General features: G+C 44.1%; 2 protein-coding genes across 4 annotated transcripts in view; one reads left to right on the forward strand and one right to left on the reverse strand.

Moving 5' to 3' along the window:
- Positions 1-421: 421 nt before the first annotated feature.
- On the reverse strand, positions 422-20,036 carry ZBTB21 (zinc finger and BTB domain containing 21). 3 transcript variants are annotated; one of them, XM_036383179.1, is made up of 2 exons: positions 19,913-20,036; positions 422-8,607 (listed from the first exon to the last, which is right to left on the reverse strand). In XM_036383179.1, the coding sequence occupies exon 2, from the start codon at positions 8,592-8,594 to the stop codon at positions 5,418-5,420; it is 3,177 nt and encodes a 1,058-aa protein (XP_036239072.1). In that variant the 5' UTR covers positions 8,595-8,607; positions 19,913-20,036; the 3' UTR covers positions 422-5,417. The 3 variants fall into 3 exon arrangements, with proteins under 3 accessions (XP_036239072.1, XP_036239078.1, XP_036239062.1); XM_036383185.1 differs by lacking the exon at positions 19,913-20,036 and adding an exon at positions 18,355-18,374; XM_036383169.1 differs by lacking the exon at positions 19,913-20,036 and adding an exon at positions 9,495-9,799.
- Positions 19,085-22,339, forward strand: part of UMODL1 (uromodulin like 1) — a 73,819-nt gene continuing 70,564 nt past the window's right edge. The window contains 1 exon segment of the mRNA XM_054518212.1: positions 19,085-19,412. Coding sequence (XP_054374187.1) covers positions 19,085-19,412 — 328 coding nt within the window.

The raw sequence follows: 22,339 nt of genomic DNA on the forward strand, positions 1-22,339 counted from the left end.
ACACCACCACAGGGTTTTGAAGAGGGACATTTCTGCAGCAAAACTGCTTTGGATGAGAGTGCTGCAAAACCAGAAACATTGCTGTGTCTTCTCAAACATCTGGCTCAGTCCAGTTTTAGATGGAGACACTTCCTCCCACAAATCACTGATTGCACATGAAGCAGGATTTGGGCTGTGCTCAAGTTTTTAAGGGATTGTCTGGAAGAGTTGGTTTTCCTGTATTTTCCAGTAAAAGGTTCAGTGAGGCATTTACTAAAACAAACAACCCCCCCATTATTTTAGTAATGTACAAGTAGCACTTACATCCAACAAACAGAACAAAAGATGCTCTCTTACAAACTCACTTCCTACCCTGCAGACACAATGGTTTGTAAAATAACACCACCCTCTGCCAAGAGATTCCAGTAGAAGACACAGTGACTCAAAAGAAACAAAGTGTAAGTTTATTGGACGTCAACATTTCTTAGTCAAGATCTAAGTAAAGAAAACACACAGTAGAAAAAGTTGTACAAAGCAGCAATGGATTTACATTACATTAAAGAAAAAGTTGCCTTAAGCTATTAAGTCTCAGTCCTAAAAAAAGTAAAAACCCATCCTGGTGTATTGAACAGATATAGAATGTATAAGGTATACAGGATTATAAACCCAGAGTTGCTTGTCTTACTTCTATAATCCTTTAAAATGACAAGTGATTTGTGTAACTAACCAGAAAACTCTCTAGAAAATATATTGGATTATTCCAATTTCTAGTAGGAAACTATTCCCCTGTACCCAAGCACTTAAAGTGATCCCATTTTCCTGCTTTTTAGAAAGGGACACTGTCAAGAATAAGCCTTAAAATATGTACTTTGTGTATTTTGCACTTAACGCTGAAAAGAGGGTTTGTTCTGATTTTTCTGGACATATATGAATTAAAGCTGCTGCTGCAATAGTGGGAGGCTTGTGTCTTGAAAAGATAATGTGTATCACTGAGATTCTGGAAAAGGAAAAAAAAGGACTGAGTCCTTTATTCTGGAATAGTGAGAGGAAAAGCAACATGAAAAATCAGCTCAACTCACAGAATCCAGTTACATTTTTCAGACATCCTCACAAGAACTGAGGCTGCCCATAATAGAATTTTCATGCCCAAGCAGCTCAAGTGTTATGACTGAATTTGTTTTTAAATTCTTTAATATTACTTATTAATATAAAGTATTTCTAATACAGGTGTGTTCATTTTCTGTATCCAGCCTTTCTCTTGATAGTGTCCCTTTTCGTAGAGCAGTTACAGTACAGTTTTTCACAAGTCATTTTAAATAAACAAGAATCAATAACATTAAAAATACTATCAGGCTGTGTTCAGCAACAACAGAAAAAAATATTTTAACACTGATTCAATAACAGCAACACTAAAAAAACCCCCAACCAAAACAAACAGATAAAAAAAACTCCAACAAAAACCAACCCCCTAAGCTTGTTTTGATTTTTACCTAAATCTTCTGGTAGGAAAATGTAAACAATTTTATTGAACAGTATAGGCACATGCCAGATTAGAGGCTCATGCCAGATATTTGCAGTCTCACTGTTAGAGCCAAGAAATTAGGCATAGTCTGTCCTTATCCCATGGGAGGAACTCATTTCAACACTGGAAGCTTGGAACAGCAAGAGAGAACACGCAGAGCTTTGGAGCAAACCCACGTGTCCCACTTGGGGAAAACGAACAACATCAGGCAAAAAAACCTCCTGGATATTCCTGCCTTGCCTCTTAGAGCTGCTTGGGGTCACAGATAATGCAACATCTCACTTTTGGAACAGCCCAGACAAACTCTGGGCTCACCCTCTCCATCAGGTTATCTGCTCCATCACCTGCCATGGGGTGTTTCCCTCTCCCTCACCAATAACCCAAAACTAGAGACAGTTCTGTCACCGGTTCCTGTTTGTGCTGCCATTGCTCACTTTCAAGGTTGGTCATGGTCCCAGTTCAGCAAAGAACTTGCACAGAACAATTTAAGAAAAAAAAATAAGACTGATCTTATTGGACTTAAGATAGACTTAAGAGGCTTTGCCAACACAGTGCCTGAAAGGAAAAAAAAGTCCCAAACCAAAACACATTTCATGGCTCAACACTGCTCCCCTGAAATGCAACACTAGTTTCCACTCCCACTGAAGCAGGATAGTTCTCTGAGATTTATCTGATAGGTTATAAAAATAGCAAAAAAAAGGACAGAATTATAGATTCTAATCTATATATTAAAACATCTGCACGTTCCTGTCACAAATTTTAGAAAAAAAAGCAAAACACTTTTTTATATTTAACAAGACCTCTAACTTTTTTGTCACTTCAATACACAGCTATAAAATTAAACAAAATATGATGAAAACAGGCTTTTGCATCAATAAATTTGCCTTTTATTTTGGCTGTGGCCAAACTAGACACTTTTCAAAAGACCTTTATTTATAAACAAGCAACTAACATTTTTTCCCATAATTTAAATTTTAAGACATATATTAAAGTTATATAAGTGGAAGCATATTTATTCCGTATCCTCCAAAATAAACACTTCTATCAAGGGCTTTTTAAGATACTGTATAAAAGCTAATAGAAAACCAGAACTGCTATATAAACATCTCGTATTTAAATTTTAGAGATCCTGAATTCCTTTACTAAACAGGAACCAAATGTAAAAAAAAAAAAAAAAATCACACAGAACACGCTCAAAGTGGAAAACAAAACTTTAAAAACCCCCTCAAAACCAAAGCAACTGAAGAAAAACTTAGGAGGCTACTTAGACCAAAAAATATTTCATGGATTCTTTATAATACCTAGTACACTAGGAAAAGGGGTTAGGGTTTCTTCAAAGATGTTGCACAAGGTTTTGACTTAAAGTGTGTAGAATTTATCATCACAGCACAGAGCAGAATCCCAGCTGGAAGTGAGATGGCTGTGACCCAGCTGAGCTGGTTGCCACCTTCCTTCAGAAAGCACACTGAATTTTAAAAGGCTGTAGCTCAACTTTCAGGCTGTTGTGCAGAGGAATCACTGGGGAAAACTTAGGAACCATTCTACAAAAACACGTTCATATTTTATACACACAGATTTTTTTTTAAACATATATAAAGGGTACTTAGCAAGGCTTTACGTTTCTCTGATTTTTAAAACCAGGTTTAAGTGCAATAACCATTTTATTCTGAAATTGTTTCTGGTAAGAAAGAAATTTATAGTTTTATTAGGTGGAATAAAAAAGTCAGTAACTGGAAATGTCACTATTAAGCAAGTACCTTGTTTTAACTGCAATGCCACTGAAAGAGTTTAACTGATACTCAAGCAAATTAGCCTAATCATACTCAGCCACAGTTTGCCTGAAAGAGGACAATAAAGAACAACATGTTACTTTCAGAGGTGTCTAGTAGCAATTTTAGATCATATGAAAAACAAAGCAGAAGAGGCTTGAAACTAACATTGCAATTTTTTTGGTAGCTGAAAAAAAATCAGGGGTCCATCCTGAGCTAATTCTTTCAAACTTCACATACAGGAAAAATAGTTAAATATCTGTTGGGAAAAAAAAAATGGTGGCACACTTGGCTTTCACTGAGAAAAATCTGGTGTGTGCCTAAGGGTGCCCATCCTCAGATTCTTAGAGTTACACTTGTGCTTGATTTTGCTGAATCTCAGCATCAGCTTGCAATTCTCGCTTTTGAACTTGGGATACTGAAAAAACAGTTACACACATGGTTACACAGGGAATTCAAGCCTCACTCCTGCTCCCCCTGAAACTGGTGACCAAACCCCTGCTGGTTTCAGTGGACACAGACTGGGCTCTGACTCAGCAGGGTGGAATTACATCCCCCTTCTCCCAGCCCTGCAGGGGGAATGTTGGTCAGGATCATAAACACAGTTTGCATCATTTACGTTCACTCCAACCCACCACCCCTCCACTAAGTTAAAATTCTAGCAAAATAATTTCTCACTGTTGGTTCACCTCCTACTTCTGGGTAAATATTTCCTTGACTTACAGAAAAAATTGGACCCTTACTATAGCTCCTGGTAAATATGTGTGATCCTACTTACACTAAATGCTCCAGTTGCCATTTGAGGTAAAATAATGGAAGCACACAGAATATCTGCAGCCCATTATTACCACAATTTTCAACAAATTGGAAAATTGCAACACAGTCACATATGAGTAAAGCAGCAGAAAGAACTACTCTATATGCATTGTATCCATAAAATGCAGTGATTGTAGTGTGATTTTCTCCTCTGCTTTGAGCTGGATATGTACGCTTAATACAAATTTCAAATACATACTTCTTCATTTATACAGGTGTCTATATAAATATTTACATTTTTAGGTTTTGTTAAAACATATCTTTGTACTTCATGGCTGAGCTTATTACTTGTGTTTAGAAACACAACTCATCTTCTGTCCCTTAACGAGCTCTCTCTTGATGATTTAATAGTTATACATTCCTTTGTAGTTAAAATTACAAACAGTTGTACAAATAGTGGAAACAAAACTATGAAACTTGTCTGACATCCATTCAACCTCAGTTCATGTTATAAACAGTACCATTTGCATTGTGATGGCTGTTACACAATGACTTCAGCTACCCAAGTATCCATAGGAAATTAGTCTTTGGGACATTATATAAAGCAAAGTACCCCCTCTCTCAATTTTCCTTAGAAAGTTATAATTAAATGGCTGAAAAGCAGGCTTGCTGCTACTTCTTATATAAAATCTTAATAATATTGCTGACTTTAGATTCTATTTTAATTTGCACAAGTTCCATACAACAACGAAACAATTCTATGTTCCCTTAAAATAGCAAACATTCGTATCCAATAATATCAAGATTACTCAAACTTGAGGTTTATTTGTTATTGCTAAAGGTTTCTAAGACCTAAGTCAATACAGCAAGACACTCCATCCACTTCCTCCCAAACTGCCACTGCATGGCAACCACTTACATGGAGCTTGTGTGTGTTGGTTTCTTTTTGAAAAACAAATTATGACGTTTGTTACAGTATTTCACTACTATAAGTAGAACCTTCACACTCACAGTTAGAATCCAAATTGCTGTTTCTCTTTCATTTAATATGTAACTTTATATATAATACACACGCACACACCAACATCACGGGATGAAGATCCATGCATACAATCCAGATGCAATTGTATTTCAGTGTCAAATGAAATAAAATAAAATTTATTCTCTTACTATTAGATCCCAGACCACAATATTTTAAATTACTCTGCTTTCTACCTACTAACCAAGTTATAATTTTCCCTAATCTTCAAATCCAAGCAGCATCACAAATTCCAGATTTTCCATCATCATCATCATCCTTTTGATCCTCTTAAACTTGTAGTCTATGTGGCAGGCCTCTGAGATCCTGAACACAGCCCCCCCAAACCAGCTCTGCAAGGCTTCTGTTAAAGCTAATTGTGTGTCTGTTCGTGGCTCCAGAGGCTGAAAGCTGTCTTGAAAGTCCTGTGGCAGAGTTTGCACATGTACTGTCTCTTGAAGGTGATTGCCGAGAGCGGCGGGGCGTGGTAGAAGAGCGTGTCCGACTCCTGCGGCACAAACAGCTTCTCAGTAGTACCGGAGCTCTCCGGCAAGCCCGTGGGGCTGTCGGGCTCCAAAGGCTGGATTTTGGGGAGTGGAGGGGGTGGGGGTAAGGGTGGGGGTGATGGGGAATTAGCTGGTGGACATATCTCAGGCTCTTTATTTGTGGACTCCTCTGCAGCCTGGGACATGTGAGACTGGAAGTGGCTCCAGAGGCGGAAATTCGTTCGGAAGGCCTTGTTGCACACGTGGCAAATAAAGGGCTTCACCGAGCACAGGAGCTCCTGGTGGCGCTCCAGCTGCTTGCGTAAGGTGAAAATCTTCCCACACTTCTCACAGGGCCACAAACTGGGATCTTTCTTGGAGACTACGTCCTTGGGTTCCCTGCTCGTTTCGGTGACCTCGTCCTCTATGTCATCTGCAGGCTCTTCTTTGATCTGGATTTTAAACTGCTTGGAAACACTTAAGTCTTCAGGCAGGCATGAAGAGTCTTCAGAATCAAAATTGATTTGTTCTGACGAATCACTGAACACGCCGTCCTCCTTTGCAGCAACAAAATTGTTCATTTTATTGGATTCCGACTGCGGAGGCAGACGAGAGGAACTGGTGACTTCTCCATTGTGATCCATGAGAGGCAAAGAGAAGTTCTCTGATGGAGCCATTGTGTTCTGATTGTGAACTTCAACCTGATGGCGCCAGATGCTGAAGGATGATTTGAAGGTACGCATGCACTCAAGGCAAGTCAGCTTCTTGTACTCACACTTGCTCTCATGCTCGTGCTTCAGCTCCGGAGAAGAAAACCTAAGGCTGCAGTAAGGACAGACAGTGGCGTTCCTACAGAGCCGCTCGTGGTTTCCCTGTTCAATAAGTGAGGAGAGCTTGGCATTGCAGAGACGGCACTGATAAACCTCCTTGTTTTCCACTGGGTTTTCAATATGAATGTGATCTTTCTGCTTAGGAGCCTTATTCCCTCCAATGGGCTTCTCCCCAGGGTGCATTTTTATGTGCTGTTTGAACTGGGAGAGGAAACGATAAGCTTTCCCACAGTAGGTACAAATATAGGCTCCTTTGGTTCTCGACCTTAAATTCCTTTTGATGACTTGTTGTGCTTGGGAAGCCGACTGGCCCTGAAAGCTCTGCTTGCCACGTCTCAGTTTCACAATCAGAGCTTTTTTGATTTCTCTCTCCCTCACTATATCGATCAGTTTTCTTTGGAATTTTTCATCCAAAAGGGCGTGTGAACTGGAAGCTGGTGAGGGATTCTTCACGATTCCATGTTGTGTCTGGCAGTGAGTCCACACTTTGAAATTGGTGTGGAATCTCTTGTGGCAGATGTCACAAGCATAGGGCTTCTCTGGATTGTGATACATGTTAACATGGCGGTGAAGACCTGCTGTTGATCTGAAAATTTTAAGGCAGTGTTTACATTTAAATTTTTTATTTGGTCTTGCTTCTTCCATCTCGCTGTATTCATCTTTGCTGACATCAGAATCAGGGAAATCGGCATCAAGGTGCGTGGGGCTGGAGCCTTCCTCAAAGTTCTCTTCTGAGCCAGGAGAACCCCGCTCATCCGCCTTCAGCTTCTTGAACGGTAGCCTCCGATCATCCTGGAACCTCCTTTTGGCTGGAAGTCCGCTTGGTTCCTTACGGTCATCCTCAGTTTTAAAAGCAAAGTCTTTGTTTGCCGATGCTGCAGCATCACCCACTGTGACTCGTATGATGTCAGCAGGATCTGAGAGGGGACTGCTGGGCTCAGTTTTGATCCTCACCTCCGAGAGAGGGGAAGCCACCTCCCGATCCGTTGACTGAGAGGCACTGAAAGACCTAAGGCGATGTGGGTGTATTACCTGTGGCTTCTCATCCAAGGCCGACTTCTCCGATGACTCTTTTGAGGATGACTTTTGGGATGCAACATTAAATGTCTTCTGGGAATCGTTAGTTCCCGGTGAGGAGCACGAGGATACCTGTGCAGGTTTTAGGTCAACAGAAGGTGAGTAAATAGGAACCTGGCTGTCCATGGACAGCGACCTTCGAAGGAGACTTTTTACAAGGGGCCCACTTCTGTCAATACTTTGGTTTTCTGGGCCAGACCCACTAGATGGGATTACCAGCCCTAACTTGGAGTAGTAGAGCAAATTCCTGTCTTCCCCTTGACCATTTCCTTTTCCTGCCTCTCGCAACAGAAACGTGGATTCTGCTGCCCCACGCAGAGACAAGACTGGTGGACGTGGTCTTTTCAATGACATCTCGGCCACTTTTCCTCTCAGAAGCTGAGCGCTGCTTCCTGGCTCACCACTTGCCATTTCTTTCTCTGCCAAAGACATCTGAGGCAGTACCATGTTCCTTTTCACTAAAGCACCTCTGCTCTGATCCTCCACGGTTCCAGAAGTTTCATGAACCTTTGTATAGCTCACAGGGCCTTCTTTCAGCCACCTCCTTTCAGTCAGTGATAAGTTGTGAAGGGTTTCAGTTGGTTTTGTTACCTGTGGTCTGCTGCCGGCTTTGACAGCCACAGAGGGTGAAGGTTTAGGAGTATGGCTTAAGTCGTGTTGTGTTTGATTTATGCTTTTCGCTTGTGCTTCAATTCTGTTCTGACAGACGATGACACTTCTCTTCTGAGAACTACTTTCATCTTCATCTTGGTAGAGTATTTTTTTCATAGGACAAGAAGGAAAAGGAGCTTGAGGATTCTTGGAGACAATGTTTGTAAGAAAAGATATTCCAAGGCTGTAGCCCAGTTCTTGCACAGCTGCAAGGCTGCCTTTCTCAATGAACAAGGATGAAGAATAAATGTAGTTCAACACATTATCAAAAGCATCTGGCTCACAAAAGTCGAGCTGAAACACTGACTGAGACTCATTCTCCTTATTTGTGAACAGAGTCTGGAAATATTCACTGCTGGCAGCCAGAACATTCTTATGAGCTCGGAATTTCTGGTCTCCTACGATCAGCACAACGTCACACAGCTGTCCCTTGAGACGCTCCTCGTTCAGGGTGCTCAGGAGGGAAATGGCATGTGCTGGATTTATGTAATGCAAGAGCCCCTCCATGATTCTGATGTCCCTGAAAAAGAACAACAACAACAAAGCTGTAGGTGGTTGCCTTATATGAACTGTTAGAGACAAAGTAAACACATCTCCTGTACTTTGTAAACTGGCTAAACCACCATCAAACAGCAATTAAAGAAACAGCTTGTGTGGAGGAAAGGTTTGGGAATGAAACACCACTGGTAGCTCCAAAATAGCACAGGCATGGGAAGAACCAGCTTATCTGCCCACTGTCAAATATCCTTTTAATTGCTAATCTTACACCAAGGATATTGCACCTAACTAACTGGGGGATGGATGGATGGATGGATGGATGGATGGATGGATGGATGGATGGATGGATGGATGGATGGATGGGCTGTGTTCTCTTCCTGTAATACACCTCACCACAGGGAGGAACAGTTCAGTCATTTCACTCTTGATCATCTTTTTCTCTGCTTCAGCTCTATAAAGATCTATCTAGACAACTGGATTGATAAACTCTGGACTCTTGGATCAGGTATATAAAGCTTAGCTATAGCAACTCACCTTTCTGAGGCCAAGCAACCCTGACAGCCTCCTGCTGACTAGACAAATTTAGGGGATTTTGTTGTCACTTTTAATAGGATGATGGAAAAGGCATTAATACTGGGAAGGGAAAAGGAAACGGCATTATTGTCTGTAATCTAAATTCACCGTGTTTACTTATGTTAAATAAGTGCTGTTAATATCTACTTCTAACTGTATGTGCCACTTAAAAGTGCACTGGCAGGATCTGGTTTCTGGGAAATGTCAGTTTTCACTGAAGTATCCCTGCATTGCTTTGCTCAGGATGAAAAGCACTCAGAGAACTGAAATCCCTGTTTCATTCATTAGCATTAGAGCACTTTATGCCCACAACCCATATATCTGAGGAACAGTTACCCTTGGCTGCATCCAAGAGTACAATAAGGACAAATTAATCTGCAGTGCAGAAATCTCCATGATTCATGTGCTTCAAAACACAGCCCATTCCATACTTGGTATGTCTGGATAATTCAATATACTGCTCCTGATGAGAGTTTAACAAAAGAAGATAACCAGGTTTTAAGTTAAACAAAGAAATTCAATGGCAGGAGTTGCAATTTATATATCTGTGCACAAGAACACACATAGAGAAATCAACAATATTAAATTCTCTTATTTTTTTCATGGACACTCTCTATACTACTTCCATGGTGGCTCTAAAACAAGTCAGTGTCTGTTAAAAAAAAATTCTCTTACTTTTACAGCTGATTTGAGAAACTACTTTTTAGTTTCATTTGTACATGATATATGCAACTACAACAAAAAGGTTTCATTGTTCACCAGCTTACAAGCAAAACTGTAAAGTTTATCAAAATAACCAAACAGTGCTGAGAAGCTACAACCCCATGGTTAACAAATGAGGATGGTAAATCTTAAAACTAATGGGTATAAATAAGTGATCAAAGCCTGAATTGGGATTATTGAGAAATGACATAAAGGATGCTGCATGCAGTGTCTCAGGGCACTGATCTTATCAAGGACTGAGCTACCACTTCTACACCTAAAAATACCAAATGAGTTCATAGTGACATGGCAACAGCAAAACCAGAATGCTGTTTCCTCACCAGATCAGTCTTTACTGAGTATTTCAGTGCCTTGCAGTGTCATTTCATAAACAGTAATTTATCCTTAATTCACCTTAGATAGCTATAATGCATAATTCCCCCACACCTCCATCTGTAAAAAGCAGTGCAGTCAATCTCAATTTGAGAAAGCAATCTGGTTTGCTTTGCTTTCTATGTTTTACTTAAGGACACTGGGAGGATGGAGGTGGGGGTGTGAGGATGGTGGTTCATTACCGTCCTCCTTTGTGGATGCCACTGCAATTTAAAGTGGCAGAGTGTGGCTGGCCCTAATCCAGTTTCATGGTCTGAGCACCCATTAACAATTACAGAGTTGTAAGTGCTCCAGGAGAGCATCTTTCCCTTCACCTGGAAGAAAGTGAGTTTGCAAACTCAAGCGATTCCTCTGGGATGCAAGTTGCAGAAGGTAAATGGAGGTAGCAGATCAACAGAGCTTAGGAAACTTTTAACTGTGGTGTAGAGACACCCAATAGAAGCTGCTGCACAACCCACACTTCAAGGACACAGTGGAAATAGAGTATTAGTCAAATGTTTTGAAATATCTTAAGATCTTTCGTTTTAATCTGCTTTGCCCTTGTGTTTTTCAAACTGGCAGAGTAAACACCATGTAATTACTATGTGTCCCTCTGCCCACATAACCCAGCAGTGCAGTGTGTAAAATCTGCAGGACTAAAGCAGAATCCAGCAGTCACCCATCCTTCTGGCCACAGTTTCCTTCTTCATTCCTACAACAACTTCAAATCATCACATGAAACACCGCAGACATAAACATCCCTGCAGTCACTCACGGTGCAATTGAACTCTGTCACTTTAACAGTAACCAAGGCTGCAACGTACACAAATGGCAAAGGACCAAATCAATCCTCCAAAGGCAGCTTTAATCCTGGTATTTCCTAATTCAAGGGCTTGACTTTCAGCTTAATAGCCTTTAGACACAACAGGCAGAAATTAAACAAACAATTGCAAAAAAACCACCAGGACTGTTTTGCAGAGCCATTTTAAGACATTTACCCAGATCATGTGAAAGCCTGAAATATTTAGAAGTAGAAAAAAAATCAACCCAAAGAATACCAGAGTACAATGTGTTAAAATTTCACTACATGAACACCTTTCAATAACAAAGTTGATCCAAGTCATCCCTGCTCTCCTGTGTTCACCTTACCTGCACACTGCAGGTCACTCCTCCTTCAGCTGTGCCAGTACAAATATTTGCAGGCCCGTATGACGTAGCAGAACAGACAATAAATAAACACCCAACATTATTTCTTTTCAAATGCTGGTCGATTTTTTTTTCCTGATGTGAACCACAGCAGGAACTACTGCATTGGCATAACTGAAGAGGCAGCAGTAGGAACAGCCACAGGAGGCAAGAACTGGCTCCCCAAAGCCAGTGCTTGGCTGCCTGTGCTTAGCCCCACACAAAAGCCTGCGTAGATGCACAAACCTGGCAGTCTCCTGTAACACCAGATTTGGTTCCAGGTGTTTGAGTACTCCTACTTCTCAGCTGTAGATTGTTTTGTGGTTAGCTACCTCAGATCTTTCCTCCAGATAATCTGCTTTTATTCTCTCTAACCCTTTTTTTCCAGCCACCTTCACTACTGACTGGAAACAAAGCTTTCTACTTTTCTTCCATGATGTTCAGGTGACATCATGGAAACAGCAGGAGCACATCAGGAAATCTCCCACAGTCTGGTGGCAGGTGCCTCATGCCACAGCAGCTGCTGGTCCTCAGGAGGAACAGTGACTAAGTTTAGACTCCAGACCCAGGAAGGGCCAGTGCAGCAGGAACCTCCCAGAAGCCACAAAGAGATTTTAGTGTCAGCCTTCACAGAATCACAGATGGGTCAGGCTGGAAGGGACCACAGTGGGTCACCAGGTCCAACCCCCCTGCTCCAGCAGGGCCATCCCAGAGCACACAGCACAGGACTGTGTCCAGATGAATCTGGAATAACTCCAGCAAGGCAGACTCCACAGCCTCTCTGGACAATCTGTCCCAGTTCTCTGTCACTGCACAGGGAAGAAGTTCTTCCTCGTGTTCAGGTGGAACTTCCTGGGCATCAGCTCTGCCCATTCCCTCTTGTCCTGTTTCTGGGCACCATGGAGCAGAGCCTGCTCCACCCTCTTGCCCCTGCCCCTTTAGATATTTATACACATTAAAGAGGTGCCCTCTCAGTCATCCCTTCTCCAGGTTGAACATGCCCCCCCTGAGCCTTTCCTTGTAAGGGAGATGTTCCAGCCTCTAACTCCCTCCTTCAACAGCCCTCCACTGATCTCAGAACACTAGATTTCAAACCCTAAGTACCATATTTGGTATAACATTGTTTTTATGTTATATTTTGAACAAGGACAGAAAAAGATGCCTCCGCTACTTCAAAATAACTTTTGTAAAATAAAAAAAATCTCAGGAGAGCTCTTCACAAGGGAAGGGTGAAAAAGCTTAATCTTAGGCCCAATAGTTTCTTGATCTTCAATAGCAACCTCCCTTTGAAGTGGTAGCTCCCCTTCCTTTCCTCTGTTCCTTACTCTCACATCTCCTCCCAGCCCTGTGCTACTCTCCCCTTCCTTTCACCAGCTTTGCTTATTTGATCTCCCAGTGAGTTAATTCAAGTCCTTAAAATTAAGCAGGGAACAAAAATAAATAAAATAATTCCAGAATTTTAGATCTGTTTGCTATTTTCTAGGATAGGCAGCTTAATCAGCTCACTGAGAGGCCAAATGAGCATCAGGGTTCCGACAAGAGGAGCCAGGCAGCTGCCCATTCATTCTTTGTCAGGAAGTTGTTCCATCAGTTTCCTCCATCTGAAATTTCACCTTTAGAAACAACAGAGCCACCAGCTTTACAGCTGAAACATCCCAGACAGAATCAGGCAGATATTTATGTGTGGTTTCAGTGCAAGCTGCAGCCTCAAATACATGAGCAACTAAGAGGTGTTGAGGTTGCCTTCTGCCTTCCACAATAAGGAAATCCCTGTCAGCTGAAGCTCCGTTAACAGCGTGCTGGGGGGCAGTGGGAAAGGTGATGCTCTGAAACCATCCCTGAGATGCAACATTGCAGCAAGGAGGTGCCAGGGCTGCGAGGAAGAGCAGGGGGAAGCAGAGAATGTGAGGATGGAGGAGAAAACACACAGAAGAGACAGACACTGAACAGGGGGTTAAACAGGTAAAACACACAAGAAGCACGGCAGGGACAAGCGCACTAAAGAAAGCAAAGAAATGTGGATTATAAGACTCAGCCAAAAAAATACAAGTGACTTCCTGGGGCATCCCCTGGAAAATACAGGAATATTGCATTCATTTGAGTGCTCTGCTGAGGATCTGATGGCTCTGACAATTCTGGTGCTGTTTTAGACACCAGAAGAGTAGAAAGGTCCCCTACTTGTCTGTCACAAGTCCAGATGAAAAAGGAACCTCCACTGCTTAAGATTCTACTCAAGGACCCTATGCTGGATTTTATGATTTGAATTTGACAACAGTTTATAAAATGTCTTTTCTCCCATCAACAGCCTTTGCAACACAGATATTCTTCCACAGCACATACAGATTTACACATCCCCCTATATACCCCCAAAACCTGTAGGTAAAAGCTGCAAAACCACATAGGAATATTGTTTGCATTTCTAGAATCTTTTTCTACCTAAATACTTAAATAATCTCTTGCTGCAAGTTTGGGGGTTCTGTCTTCCTGGATTTAATGAAATGAGATCTCACTGCTATGGCTGTTTTCCACTGCAGACAGCACTGTGAACTCTCCATGAAGACAAACATTTCTCATTTCCAATAGGTCAGCAGCACAAAGAGACTCACTGGCATGAAGACAGGCATAAAATCAGATTAATAACATGCTTGCCAGTGTGTGAAACTGATGGACTAATTTCTACCTGTTTATCCTGCACACATATAAAAGCAGAAATTTAGGGAGAGAAAAAGAAGAAATTTTATAATCATGGAATCACAGAATGGTTTGGGAAGGGACCTTAAGGACCATGCAGTTCTAACCCCCCTGCCATGGGCAGAGAGCAGGTTCCTCAGAGCCCCATCCAGCCTGGCCTTGAACACTTCCAGGGGGGGAAGTGAGGCAATCTGTGCCAGTGCCTCACCACCCTCACAGTAAAGGATTTTTTTCTAATATCTAATCTAAACCTACTTTCAGTTTGAATATTCTGCAGTCTATTTTGCCCTACGCTCTAGACAGATAATTAGCAGCTAACCTGACACAGACGTGAAACTGACTCAGAAATTAGAGGCTACTTTTCACATTCAGATCATAGCCTCAGTTTCACGTTCTGACACTTAAAATAGCTCCCCCTGACGTGCAGCAAACTACAGAATGTCAGCGCACAAAGCTCCTCTTGTCATTGCCATTCTTGTTTACAACCCGGCAGCAGCTCAGGGTGCAATTCCATCTTACTCTCAGAGCGGTCTGAGAGGATCACTCCTGCAAGGAGTGGCCCGTGTCCCTCCTGCCCCTCCGAGGAAGGGCTGCCTGGCTCAGAGCAGGGAGGATCCAGTGACAGGATGGAAGGGACAGGGCAGGGAAATGATGGCTGGGAGCTCTCAAAGTTCCTCCTGAAACATTTAGTGAAGATTAAATCACATCAAACACAATTTGATATTTGTCCTGGCTTCCATGATTCGACTAAAAGGTGTGTAACTCAGCCTCCAAATTGCTGTTAACTAAATCCAAATATTAAAAAGTTTAAAAACACCTTTCCCTAGGAATACTTAATCTTTCATTCCCTTGAAATGTTTGTTTTGTAATGCAAAATACAAAGAAACGTTTGCCTTAGTAATGTTGCAAATAAACTCTCTGATGGGACAAGTCTGAAAGGCTTGACGGCCATCAAATTTAAACACCTACAGAAATCTCACGTCCAGAAATACTTCTTGTCATTTTTTTAGTAAGAGATTCTTGAAATTTGAAGAATTGTAGACCAAATGTGTACACTTGTACTATTTCTACCCGTTGATTTTATTGTTTTATTGGCAATGCTGAGATATACTTATCAAATTGAGTAATATTCAGTCATCTGCTTTATTAGACGAGACACATTAACTGGCCTAATTCACATTAAAAAGTTGTCAACATACAGCTTTTAATTTTGCTAGTGTAGTAAACATGACAAACCCTAATTGTGGTCATATTTCTATTACTATAATGGTGCTTTTTACAGGCACAGATGTATTTTGGATGGGAAGAGAAGCCACACACCCCTGGTACGGTACTATTCTATCAAGAGAATTAGTGTTTACACTAAGGTTTCTTTAAGAAAATGAGACATGAGGGGGAAAAGTCGTACATTTAATCTGAAAAATGCAGAATATAAAAGCTGAGCCTAAAAAAATTCCAAGTGAGAAAGTTATGATTCAGGGAATGCAGGTACCTTCGTCCCACTGAAGGGATCCAAAGAAAATGTTATTCAGCCATCACTGATTCTGGCCAAGATACTGGGAAGATGATACAGGAAAGACAACAGCAATTTTAGCTGAGTTTTACCTTAAGAGATTTCAAGCTCATTCAATAGCATGTGGAAGATTTCAGTTTACTCCAGTCCACAAGCAACTGAAGGTAGGCTATGTCTTATAAGGTTAAAAAAAATAAATTAAAAATCCAGCTCCATGAACAAGAGCACTGTATTTTCTTTACTCCTCAGAAGTATTTATGAGAATTGAGATGGTCATATTTTTACTGGATTTCCAGGAAATTTGGCCCTTAACCTCAACAGCTGAAGGACTGTACTCAGTTATGTCTTGGTACAGAGTAAACAAATTCCCTTTTGGTTATGACAGAGTGTGGCAGTGATTAGAAATCACTGTAACTGCTGCTTTTCCTTCCATGGCTCCTAATTTACATTAAAAGGGGCTTTGTGAGGCATATTTACTGTCCCAAGTACTCCGTTTTTTAGAAGATCTCTGAAGATACTCACAAGTGTGTCCAGAGCAGACTGTGAGGGGCAGACTCACTGTGCCCTGTGTCACAACTGTCCCTGCAGTAACCACACCTTGTCAGAGGCTGATGAGGATGAATTGCAACCTAAATGTTACTCACAGTTCAGTCCTGAGGTAGGCTAAACCTTGGATAAGGAGATTAATGCTGCCAGACAAGAAAGGGAAAAATATTTCTTCTTTTCCCAAAGAATGCAATTTAGTTGTATACAAATTACTATCAAAGGAAAAGTTTTGTGGCATTTAAAAAATTATGTATTTGGACAAAGGATTTTTCATGTCTTTTCATCACAGAGTACACGGAGAGAATTTTCACAAGGAGGATGTGGTGTTTTACTGCATCTCAGAGGGAAAACCCCTCAACAATCAAGACCAAGGGATTTTAAAACTTGTGATATATTTTATTTATATACTTTTAATATTTGTGATGGACAGCAAGACTGATGAACTAATGGGGGTGGGGATGAAAGGAGCTTAGGAAGATTGAAGACTTGCCCAACACTTTCTTTCCCTGTTCACAAAATAGGCCTGAACTGTTCCAGAACAGCAAAAAGTAGTCAATAAAAAAAGACAACAAATTTCTTTTTATTTCACCGCTGATTGAAAGAAAATAGAAGAGAACTGATGTCTTTAATATTATCAGGGAAAAATGGAAACACTACAGTACAAAGACTAATATTAAACTACAACAAATATGTGGGAAGGAACCCCCTCCTGCACAGAACACCTATTTTAAAGCAGGGCATGTTGCAGTCTTTCCATGACTTTGCTGTTTCTGAAGACTTTTGCTGCTTTCTGAGGATCCCAGATCATTACATGAGACAGATTTCAAAATGAAGGCGCTCAGTTGCTCAAAGTTTAATGAGAGCTGAAATTATTGCAACTGCAGCATGTGACTCAGAGCACAGCCCCTCCCAGTGCAGAGCAAACCTTGTGCTGATTACAGCTCAGCTTCCTCTCCACTCCGAGTCCACACTTGGTCACACACTGAAGTTATCACCATTTTGCAGATAAAGCAAATTTCAAAACCCTGAAAGCTCCAGAGGGTTGGTTTTTAACAGTAACTGCTTCACATCCTGAAGCTCCAAACAAAACAGCTTCAATAGAGTAAGAAAGCTCGAGGCTTTCTGCCAAGTTGTCCTTTTAAATCTAAAGGTTGATCTATCCCGAACTAATATTGAGGAAAGTGTGATCAGCCAGATGATCAGAGCACTTAACTCACTGAGTGCAAATATTCTCTAGCATCACACACACAAAAACCCCCATGAGCTCAGAAAATCTAATTTCTCAGTAATATCCAGCTCCTACTGATCCAGGGGGTTCTCAGTGCGAGATGGATGTGGCAGAGTATCACCCTGGCACTGGGAACATACACATGGGAACAGGAGGCACAGAAGTTCGTCTTTATCACTGAATATACAGCACAAAAAGGACTTTGGGAACTCCCTAAAAGCTGCTGCCAGCTTTATATTCAAGAAGAATGCTAAGGTGTTCTAAAGGATAAGGTACCTGGAACATTGAAGCAGAATCAGGGGAGCTCACAAGTGGTAAAATCCCCAAGGAATCCTGGTCTGACTCTGCAGCTGAAAACTCCAGAGGTTCTAATTTGTGACATCTCCCTGCAAGCCCCTGCTGAGAACATGTAAATGACAGCTCTTGAAATGGTCACAATCCAGTCAGGATGGGTGGACTTTCCACAGGTAAACAAAATATTCTTAAGAAATTACAACTCTGCAGCACATGGGTGAGACACACATCTGAGAGAATGGGATGTCAGAACCTCTCCACCCAAGAGAAGGCCACATAATTTGGGGTTTTTTTTGCTAACAAGGTTTATAAAAACAGTTGCTTAAATTTGCTCCAAACTTCCCCTCAAGAGGATCACCATAACGCTGGTGGAAAATTTTAGTCAGAGCACTTTGTCAGCATGAGCAAAGTCAGAACAGAACACTAAACCTACACATAAAACAGTACTAGATATACCTGCAGTGTGCACTGACTACTCCTGATTTAATACCAAAAAGACTTCCTGTACGAAAATACATTTTAAAAAAATCTAGTTTCACATTCATTTATCTAAGGATAAAACATTAATTTTAATTTAACTACAAGATATTCAATGTATTCACAAAAAGCTTTGTGATTGTGATGAATTACACAATCTCTTCTGTAGGTATGTACAGCCTACCTACCTCTTACTTCCACTGGGAGTCCAACTACAAAAAAAAAAGGAAGAGCTACTAAAGCAATTGCTATTTAATTATTAAGATGAGCTTACTCAGTACACACACACTCCACAATTATTTCCTGTCTAATAGTAACTCCTTGAAGTTTTTCTTCTGTTTATTTACATGAGCCTCATCCAATCTGAACATAACTTCAGCTTGGATTTTACAGAGGATTTATAGCAAAGTTCTTTCTGATAGCTGTGACCAGGTAAAACATCTCCACAACTTTCTGCACAGCCCACCACTGAGGATTTCCCCACCTGACTGTGAAATGTGCTTCATCCTTCTGATGAATAATCCAGCCCAAGAGTGCTCGGAGCAGCAAGCCACACTTTGTTTACAGAACCACAGAATTGGTCAGGCTGGAAGGGACCACCATGGATCATCTGCTCCCACCTCCCTGCTCCAGCAGGGTCATCCCAGAGCACACGGCACAGGATTGTGTCCAGATTGTTATTATGTTCTGGAATATCTCCAGTGATGGAGACTCCACAGCCTCTCTGGACAACCTGTCCAGTGCTCGGTCACTGCACAGCAAAGTTCTTATGTTGAGGTGGAATGTCTGTGCATCGGGTCCCAGCATTGCCGGGCACCACCGAGCAGAGCCCGGTCCATCCTCCCCTTCTAGACTGACAGACATTGATGAGGTTTGGTACCTGCCTGCACTGACACGCGGGGACCTCGCTGGGGGGAGATGAAACGCGTCTCCCTTCCAGAGACCCCGGGGAGGAGCCGTGGCACCCCCGAGTCACGGCCCTCCCGGCGCCTCTCTCTTGTTCTAGAGCTCGGATGGCAGCGGGAGCAGAGCCCGGAGCCGCCGGCGGAGGCGGGGGAAGCGCCGGCCCGCCGGTCGCTCACACCCCTCGAGCGGCCGCTCCTTCTCACCACCGGAGCCTGGTATCCCTCACACCACCGGAGCCTGGTATCCCTCACACCACCGGTCCCCAGCGTCCCTCACATCACCGGTCCCTCACGCCCTGCGGCGGCCGGACCCTCGCGGCCCTCACGCCCCGCTGCAGCGGGTAACGGGCTCCTGAGGCGCCGCAGCCCCAAGAAGCCGGAGAGCGGCGCGCCTCTTCCCGCTCCCCCCTCTCCGCTCCCGACCCGCCTCTCCCCGCCTTCCTTCCATCCATCCTTCCTTCCTTCCATCGCTGCCGGCCGCGCTCATGCGCCCTGAGCGCTTCCCCCGCGCCTCCCCCTCGGGGCTCGGGCCCGGGCGGGGCGGGCGATGTGGCGGCGGCGGCCGCGGGCACCTCCCGCCCGCTCCGGGCGCCTGCGCCGCGCCCCGCCAAGGACGGGGGGAAGAGTTTCGTAACCGGCGCATGCGCGCCGGAGCCGCATCCCCGCTCGGTGGAGGAAGGGGGTGGGGGGGGAGAAGGAGGAAAGAGGAAAAAAAAAAAAAAAAAAAGGAAAAAAAAAAACCACCTCAGAGTTACGTCAGGAAAAGACGGATTTGTGCGCGGGGAGACCCGCGCGGCGCGGGCAGCCCCCGGGACGGGCGCGACACGCGGGCGCTACTCACCCTGTCCGCCGCCCCCCCCTGCTCGCCCCCCTCGGCGCCGCCGCTCAGGGCTCAGCCCGCGCTGCCGCCGCCGCCGCCGTGATTCCATCCATCTTGAATTTGACGTCATCCCACAACCGAGGGATGAGGTCATCGCGGGGAGCGCTCGTCACGTGCGCGGCGCCGCGATTGGCCGGGCCGGGGGGGAGCGGGGGGCGAGGGGGCGGCGCGGCGGGGGGGGGGGACGGCGGGGGGAACGGGGAAACGGAGCGGGGACGGCAGCGGGGATCCCCGACCCGACCGACCGACCGACCGACCGACCGACAGCCCGCCCGGCCGGCCGCCTTCCAGCGAGGGCAGCACCGCCCGCAGCGCCACGGCCGCCGCCCTCAGCCCGCCCCGCCGCAGGGAAACTGAGGCAGCAGCAGCCGGCGCCGCGCGGGTGGGGGTGGCCCGGCACGGGGGGACACACACACACACACACACGGAGGGGGCACACACACACGGGGGACACACACACACACACACGGAGGGGGCACACACACACACACGGAGGGGACACACACACACCCACGGAGGGTCCGTGTGGCGGGGGACGGTGGGGTTCGGGAGGTGCCGCTGTGGTAACCCGCACCCACCACCCTACCCCCCCCCGGCCTGTGTGCTGTGGGTGTGAGGGGACTCCGCGTGCCGCGTTAGTGCGCGATTCACCGACATTTGTACTTGTTTCGTCGTGAGGTTTTATTGTGGTGATAATTATTATTATTATTGTTGTTACTATTATTGGGGTTTTTTAGGTGTAGGGGTTAGGCCCAATGTGGTCTGTGAAGAAGCACCGTGCCTCGTGCCACGCACTGTGTCCCTCACAAGCCACCCCCCAACCCCTCACATTTCTGTCCCCTCAAAAGCCACCACTGTGTGACATCAAAAGTCACTGACTCCCCCAAGCCACCAATATCCCATTCACTACCCACCGAAGCCCTCCCAAGCCACCCAGTGTCCCTCAAAAACCACTCACTGTCCCCATCAAAAGCCACCCCTGTCCCCATCAAAAGCCACCCTCAGACCCCTCAAAAGCCACTCCTGGTCCCCTCAAAAGCCACCCACTGTTCCTCTCAAAAGCCACTCTCCAACCCCTCAAAAGCCACCACCATCCCACTCACAAGCCACCCACAGTCCCTCAAAGGCCACCACCGTCCCCGTCCCAAGCCAGCCCACCACCCTCTGTTGCCACCAGGGACACACAGCCCAGATCCCGGTGGGTTTTGGCTCAGCCCCTTTGTAACTGCTGATTTGAAAAAAAATCATAATGGCCATTATCATTGCTTTAGGCTGGCTTCTCATTGTGATTATCCGCTTTGAATTAAATACCTGAATAGGGCTTTATGTGTCAAAATGCAAGTATTAAAATAGAAATTAAGAATTACAAGATTCCTCTTGTTTTTGTCGAAGGCTAATCTGGCGCTTTATCTTTTCATTAAGGACAGCTCTAGAGATTAGCATCTAATCCCATACATGTTTTCAGTGTGCTTTCAGATATCCCACCTAAGTCACAAATACTCTGAAGCAGCTGTAGAATCCCTGGAATGTTTTTAGGGATGCGTTTAAGCCTTTTTTGCCAAGGTTTTGTTGCAAATGGGCTAAAACCCACATAAGGAAAGGAGATGTACCTTACTGGGTCTGGCTCCTTTTCCCCCTCTCCAGATTTTGGGGGTTTGTTTTGTCATTGCGGGCTCTTTTGGTAGCTTTGGAAACTGGGGAAGCTGCTTGTGAAAGGAGTGGGGTTTTTTTCACTCAGGGACTCGTGCCCTGATGCGAATGTGGCTTTGTGAGCCAGCACAAAACCCCAGCAAAGCTCTTTGGAAGAGTTCCCTGCTCCGGTTTGCTGTGCAGACAACTGCTCTGGCACGGGGGCTGCTGTGGTGATGGGAACAAACAACTGGGAAAGCACTTGCATCTGTTCCCATAAACCAGTTTGTGCAGTGAGGCTGGCTGTGCTGCCAGGGGATGATTTGGGGAGCTAACCTGAGCTTTCTTCTTTTTTTTTTTCTTTTTTTTTTTTTCCCTCATGTGTACTAAGTTACTTCTCAGCCAAGCAGAAACTCGTTGGTCTTGCATAATTTCTTAACTGTGCTTCTCCGAAAGGGCCTGTGGCACAGATGGAGGATCCTGTCCCAGAATTACCCTGCTGAAAGGTGGTCTTACACATGTGTGTGTGTCTTGCTGTGCAGGTATTTATTACCAGTTTTTTTAATTTTTCAGGTTCCCCAGTGAAAGTGCAGCCAGTGGAACAGAGCCCATGCAGTGCCTTGTATAATTCTGTTGGAGACAGTCCAGAAGAGGCCACGAAATTGATAAGAGCACTGGGGCACCTCCCCTAGAGAGACAGGCTGGGAAAATTGGGTGTTCATCCTGCAGAAGGTTGTGTGGAGACCTCAAAACACCTTT

The sequence above is a fragment of the Molothrus ater genome, chromosome 2, assembly GCF_012460135.2.
Source record: "Molothrus ater isolate BHLD 08-10-18 breed brown headed cowbird chromosome 2, BPBGC_Mater_1.1, whole genome shotgun sequence".
NCBI lineage: Eukaryota > Metazoa > Chordata > Aves > Passeriformes > Icteridae > Molothrus > Molothrus ater.

Excerpts from the sequence above, each read along its gene's own strand:
- ZBTB21 (XM_036383179.1), bottom strand. The coding sequence starts at position 8,594 with ATGGAGGGGCTCTTGCATTACATAAATCCAGCACATGCCATTTCCCTC.